Genomic DNA, 7308 nt, shown 5'->3' on the forward strand with positions numbered 1-7308 from the left:
GCTGGCCGCCCCGCCCGACACCGCCTGCCCGGGCGCCGCTGCGGGCGGAGCTCAGGCCCGGCCCGGCCGGCCCCGCTCGGAGGCGGCGGCGCGCCATGGGGTGGCCGTGGGGCCGGTGGCTGCTGCCGCTCGGGCTGCTGCAGCTGCTGGGCGGCCCGGCCGCCGCTGCGTGCCCCTGCCGGGACCCGCGCCTCTGCCACCCCGTCACGGGCACCGGCGGCTTCGAGGTGCGCGTCCCGCGGCGGCGCTGGGCCGCGGAGCCTGGGGAGAGCGGCCCGGGGGGAGGCGCGGCGCCGCCGGCGGGTTTCATTTGCCTGCGTTACCGGGGCCCAGCCCGGTGCCGGCCGTGGCGGCTGTCGGAGCGCCGGGCAGCGCGGGCAGGGCCCCTTTCCCAGAGGCAGGGGGGCGGGAGTCGCTCGGAGCTAACGAGGGTGCTTGTTACCCCTTTTCCAGGTCTTCGTGTTCGATGTGGGAACGGATGCCTGGAAATCCTACGACTGGTCGAAAGTCACCACGGTGGCAGCTTTCGGGAAGTACGACCCCGAGCTGGTGTGCCAGGCGCACTCCAGAGGCGCCAGGGTGGTCCTGAAAGGTCGGTTCGTGTGAGCCGGTGGGCGTTTGTGGGGTACCACGGATAAGAACACACACGGAGCGCTGTAACACCTTGACACTTCACATTTGCCTGTATGCCCAGTATTAAAATGAGTAAGAGGATTAATTAGGGAATAAAGCACACAGGACTGTAATGCCTTGGCCTTTTGCACCTGCTGGTATGCAGGGTATTGAAAAGCAGCAGTGGCTTCTGCCACAGAAGTAACAAAACCATTCGGGTGATACCTAATAGAAGTCCTGTAACGGGGAACGTCACAGCTGTGGAGGAGCAGGGAGGAATGGAAGGTCCTGTAGAAGATGCCTATTTGAGTCTGCATTCTGGCAAAGTACCCAAAAGATGGGGTAGGGGAAGGGACTTCCAGTAATTTTCAGTACTTTCCACTTCAGTCAATCCCTCTGTATTAGGAAGTGGCTGAATTTTAAAACATGAGTACTGGTGACCTCTGTGCAGGCACAAATGCTGATTAGAAAGACAAAGTCCCTTACAGCTTATGTGATCTAATCAGGGTTCGGCTCTGTTGAGGCATAAACAGAATCCAGGACCACAATGTGGAAAGCACAAAGGTTAAGCGTAACAGTTATGTTTATCGGAACAGCGAGACACAGTCTCTCTGGCTCTGTGGAAATACTGAAAGTACGTTTATTTCAAGCATGATAGTTTACAGTGGCTAAAAGAATACTACGTAGAAGTAAGGAGATTAAAGTTATAGAAAAAAATCCCAAAGGAACTTAATTTTAAACATTGCTGTCTAAGGAAGCTTGGTAATCTCTTCTGGGGTGGGTTCTCAAAATTACACTTGGGGGAAAAAAAATTAACTCCTTTGTATTTTACCAGTATGGATGTGGAGGCTTTTTATTTTGTGGTTCTGTTTGTTAGTTTAGTAAAGGCAAACCTTTCCTCCTTACTATTACTGTGGTGCAAATACATGCTGACTCTTCAAGGCCTCTTCTCTAGGTGATGTACCTCTTAAGGAAATTGTTGATCCTGCTAAAAGAGCGGCATGGATATCCCAACAGGTGGACCTTGCAAAAAACCAGTATATGGATGGAATTAACATAGATATAGAGCAAGAAGTGAATGAAACCTCCCCCGAGTATTATGCATTAACAGAGCTTGTCAAAGAAACTACAGATGCTTTTCACAGAGAAATACCAGGATCACAGGTAGTAATAATGTACTTTATACAAATATTAACTTTATGAAATGCAAGGAGTTTCAAGAATGCTGTTTAGCATATGAATATGAAAAAATTTGTGCAGATCTAAAGCATGATATTTTCATGCATGCTTAATTATGAATGTTAGCTATGATATGCTATCATAAGAATCATTCTTTTTGATCTCTGTTAATTTAAATGGAAGAAATGTTTTGCTGAGATTTGTAGATACAATGGTACTGCCTTGTTGTGAGCTGGCAGTTATTAGTATGGCTTAGTAAGTCTTTTAAAGTAGGGCAAATAGAGCCTTCTGGTGCAAAAGCTTGACAATGTTTTGGTAAACCCATCACTAAAGTTTTAAGGATTTGCATCATGCTTCATATTTTCGATCAGATGCTTTTCGTGTTATATTTTAATTTCTTCGGTGTTTTGTATTCACTAGTAAGGGCACTCACTGTTCAATGTTTATCAGTTCATTTGTATCGCTCTATGTTAAATGCGGTGCAGCGTTTGGGAAATACTGTCTTTAAAAGTAAGCTTTTCTTAAAGAGAAAACAAGGGCGCCTAAGTGCCATACACAGTACTAAAAGTTGTGCATTTTTCCTTCAGGTAACATTTGATGTGGCTTGGTCTCCGGCATGCATAGATAGAAGGTGCTACAACTACACTGGGATTGCACATGCCTGTGACTTCTTATTTGTGATGTCCTATGATGAACAGAGCCAGATCTGGACAGACTGTATTGCGAAAGCCAATGCTCCTTACCTGCAGACTTTAGCTGGTGAGGACAAAACGCCTGCCCAGGAGTCAGAACATTTCCATTTGTTCACATGAATAGATAGAAAAGATTGCCTTTTCTTAGACAAGTTTGTTGGTTGTATTTAGGCTTTCAAGTGTGTTCAGATACGTGGTTGTCCTGATGTGAAAATACTATCCCGGATCCTTATGACACTACAGATAGACCTTTAGTAGTTGTGTATTGTTACTTGTAACTTAATTGTCTAGCCCCTACTATTGGGAAGAACACTTTCAGAATAACGAACAGCAGCCAAAGCAATGGTATTTGCCTGGGCTTGCAAAGAATCTGAAACATTTCTCTCATTCTTCTGAACTGCTGCTGTGGGCAGCTGGTTTTAAGTGTGAGCAACTAGAGCAGTTACTAGGATCTGAATAGAGCAAGACTAGGAGTATGTAGGTGGGAGGTAAAGAAGAGCTTGTACCTTCACTTCTGTCTGGGCATCATGCAAGTTCTGTATTGGCGGCTCTGGCTCTAGATTAGTTGTAAGAATAAAAAGCATGGGGAAAGTGCAATAATGTGTCTTAATTTTTATTTCCTTCAAAACTAGCTTATGAAGAGTACATTACTATGGGCATTGATCCTAAGAAGCTTGTGATGGGCGTCCCCTGGTATGGCTACGACTATGTCTGCCAAAACCTATCTGAGGTAAGTTGAAGATTAGTCATTAGCAATTGTACTGTTCATTTTTTCCTTGGAAAGAGACAGCTAGATTTTTGGTGATCCTGTTCTTGGATTAGGAAATACTGTGGTCTGTCTGATGCAGAAGAACATAAAGCTGAGACTCAAGACAGAGACTTCTGCTTGGCTGATAACTGTGTGTTACCAAATGAGGCATTTTATCTCTCCCTAGGCAACTTGAACCCCATGATACCCAATTGGCATATCTGACTAAAGAGCTATAGGTGTTACAAGAAGAGATGATGTCCACACTTGTAATCTGTCTTCTCAACACCATCACTAAGCTCACTGCTTAAAGACTAGGTGCAACAAACCACAGTGAAACTATGACTGTTAAAAAGTATAGCAGCTTACGGATAAGCAATGGAGTCTTAAACAACATTATACTTACAGAAAATGTAAGAGTAAATTAAAAGTGGAAAAGACAAGACAATGTTATAAATTGCATGATGTCCGTCATATATGATGTCAAATCCTGTATTAATACAGAGTAAATAAAATTTAACTGTTTTACTTTACTTCTGTCTACAAATCGTATGTATACCACAGATACTTGAAGATTTGGGATTTTTGAAACCCTAGTGCCTTTTGTGACTTTGTTCTTGGCTGTATTGCCATTTTAGAGTTCTATAAATCTATATAAAGTGAAACTCATGCCTTCTGCTTTTTTTTCCAGGATCATGTTTGTTCTCTTTCCAAAATACCTTTCCGTGGGGCTCCTTGCAGTGATGCTGCAGGGCACCAGGTCCCCTATGGAGCAATCATGAAGCAGGTGAACAGTTCTCTTTCAGGGGTGCTCTGGGATGAGGTACAGAAGTCTCCATTTTATGAATACAAGGTAAGTGTCTCTATCATCATGTTGTGGAGTAAGTGTTCATGAACCATAGTTTTTTGATGAGAAAGTTTTCAGGGTTTAGATTCTTCCATTTGTGGTTTTTACTTCTTTTCATGTGTGTGTGTGTAGTAAAGGATGGCTGGATTTCCCTGTCTTGAATTTCTAGTCTGAAAGAGGGGTGCAGTGACTGAAGCCTACAGTAGTAATAAAGATCTTCATTATTTCGCGCTTTTCTTAAGAGACTGTATCATGTCACAAAGGATGTTTTGACACAAAGAAATCCTATAGCTCCATGCTTCACTATTATAGTTACTTTTATGAGTTGATGACAGATTTAAACTAAAACAGATTCTGAAAATGCTCGTAAGTTTTTCTAACCCAGTGGCTTGCATGCATACTCTCGTCTGCAATTGGTTTTTACACAGACATCGTGAAAGAGTCCATTAATTATTGTGCCTACATGAACAGCTCTGTGTATGCATTTCATCTTGTTTCTTTAGACATGATTTTAAATTTCACATGTAGATGCTTAAAAGGTGTTGCAAGCAATCATCAGGTCAAAGCAACAAGAATTTGACAAAATGTTATTACCTCCTCTAAAACTGTTCATTGCTGAAAAAAATCTCTAATGAAATTCACCTGTTAGGTTAGTGTATCTGAGATTTTAGCTGTGTTTTAAAAAATTATTGAAGGACAAACTAGCAAAGTCTTTTCATCTAACTTCAGTTAAAACGTTTTATAAAATGTGTTTTATAACTTAGATTCCACAAGTGAAAAAATAGCCAAGTAGGTGACTTAAAAATTTTAATTGTCCCATGTGAAAAATAATTTGTAAATCAGGAAAGTATTACGTAAATCTACATAGATTTTTAATTGTACTTCTCACTGCATTCAACAGAACATGTAATCAAAACTCAATGAAATTTAATGTGTCATGTTTATATAGATAGGTAGATACTGATGCTAGTGTTTAAATGTTTTTCTAGGATTCTCTTGGTCACTTCCACCAAGTATGGTATGATGATCCCCGCAGCATCTCTCTAAAAGCAGCATATGTGAAGAACCGAGGTCTAAGGGGCATTGGCATGTGGAATGGAAATAGTCTTGACTATTCCAGGGAAACTGTAGCAGAACAACAAACTGAAGCCATGTGGCAAGCCCTGACCCCGGAAGAACTACGTGAACCCTTGATTTAGATTGATGAAAATTGGTAATTTTTTATTATAGCTTATACTATCATAGATTTTGACTTACATAAATATACCACGGTTACAAAACTTGGAGAGCTAGCCAAATTCATCTTCTTACTTTGTATATGCAAAGCCATATTTTTTGTTCTTCAAAAAGTTCCAATGTTGCTTCAGCAGCTTTTTTTTTTAAAAGACTGCTCATCTTTTTCATTTTTCACAACTACGCTAAGTTGGTTAAAGCTTGAACGCAGTGTGTATCTGGTAACAAGTAACACCAAGTGGTGGATTTACAGGGGCCATCTCATACCGATCCTTTGCTAAGGCTGGGCTGCCTGGTGCAGCCAGTATTCGTTCGGGTGTCTGACGGTGCAGTCTCAGCTTTCTGACTTCCCACCCCAACCTGTATTTCAGCTAAGTCACTCTTGAATCAGGTTAAACACTGGAGAGCTAGATTGTTGCTTACACACGGCTTGGTGAAACTTGTGCTCATACTTGGTTACTCTTCTGAAGATTAAAATATTTCATACATTGAAGAAATTATGTAACATGTAGTTGTTGCCAGTAAGATTTCTGTCAGACTTGTTAGAGAGGAATATTCAGTAAACTCCAGTTTCATTGTGTTTATGTATCACGTAAATTCCTTAGTTTCAAAAGCCAAAAATCTTAGACCTTATCGTGAAGAAGGAGCATTAATATGGAAAGGATTTGGATGATGTTTTCTTCCATTTCAAACCAAAAAATTAGAACTCAGAGGCTTATTTAATGAACTGCGTATGTCTTTTTCCACATACTTTAAGGTTCATTCAGTAGCCTGCTGTTTGTTTTTATGTGGTGCTGCCTCTGAAATAATACATAGTTATATTTTTCTTTCCAGTTCTATTTTTTCGTACAATAATTTGCCTACAGAAACTGTGTAACTTTTTAAAAATAGCTGTAGTGATGGAAGGATTGACTGGTGTTTACAGGAGTGTTTGTTAAATAAGATGCTGTCTTCACTAAGGTTGGTAAACAGTGTTGTCTGTTTATGCTTTACTTGTTCCACAGCTTACAGCCCACGCTGCTTCTCAGAACTGTTTCACAATCAAATTAAAGCGCAACTGCGTCCTGCTTAAGTGACTCCATTAATTAAACAATTTATTTAATTAGATATATGTAGTCAGTTATGAGGGTTTTTTTTCTGTTTGGTTTGTTTTTTTCTCTTGCTAAATAGTTACCAGGAAAACACCACAGAATAGCAGCACTACCATAATGGCTGCTGAGGAGATGACTGGAAGACTAAATATGAGTGTCTGACTGCTTGATACAGCAGGTGATGGAAAGCAGAAGTTAAGCCTACTGCTCTCACATAAAGAAAAAAAATCCCTTGGAAAATCAGAGGGCTTTTCACTAAAACTCTGATCCGTAGGTTTTAGGATAAACTGATAAATTTGACATACAGGTACTTCAGAATTTGCATTACTATGCTAAAATACTGTGAAATAAGATACTTGTGAAATTGAGAGGTCTTCTGGTGTGGATGACCTGACTTACAAAATCTTAACTGAAGGCCACATGACTTTATTATAAAACTCTGTCCTGTAGCAGTCAAGAATTATGCGTTGCTTTTTTTCTTTTTTCTTTTTTAGGTTCAGATATTCCGGTAACTAGTTGCCTGCTCCTGTGTCTTAAGACACAGTTCTGAAATACAGGATGTAGGATCCAATCCTGAACTGAGTAAAAGCAGCTGTAGTTTTAATAATTCATTTGATATTTTAGCTAATACTTTGTTAAAAAACACTAATTTTTTGTTAAATCCTATCTTTAAGAAAACAAATTGGATAATGGGTGGTTTGACTCAAGACATTTGGAAGTTAGTCCTTTGGAGAGTTGCATAATTATTTTACCTTATTTTTGATTTCCCATGAGCGTTTCACTTCCAGTAATAAATACAGCCTTGTCAACTTTTTAGCTGACTAATTCCTGGCATGTTACTGTTCTGCTTCACATAACATGTGGTACTGCAAAGAGGCAAAGAGGAGAGCTAGAAAAAAGTTACTA

General features: G+C 40.7%; 1 protein-coding gene across 1 annotated transcript; it reads left to right on the plus strand.

The window, feature by feature from the left end:
* Positions 1–65: 65 nt before the first annotated feature.
* On the plus strand, positions 66–7216 carry CTBS (chitobiase). The gene is made up of 8 exons (XM_055815279.1): positions 66–227; positions 454–592; positions 1568–1776; positions 2379–2550; positions 3116–3213; positions 3923–4084; positions 5068–5291; positions 6897–7216. The coding sequence occupies exons 1-7, from the start codon at positions 96–98 to the stop codon at positions 5275–5277; spliced, it is 1122 nt and encodes a 373-aa protein (XP_055671254.1). The 5' UTR covers positions 66–95; the 3' UTR covers positions 5278–5291; positions 6897–7216.
* The last annotated feature ends 92 nt before the right edge of the window (positions 7217–7308 follow it).

Source organism: Falco peregrinus, chromosome 10 (genome assembly GCF_023634155.1).
Source record: "Falco peregrinus isolate bFalPer1 chromosome 10, bFalPer1.pri, whole genome shotgun sequence".
Taxonomy (NCBI): domain Eukaryota; kingdom Metazoa; phylum Chordata; class Aves; order Falconiformes; family Falconidae; genus Falco; species Falco peregrinus.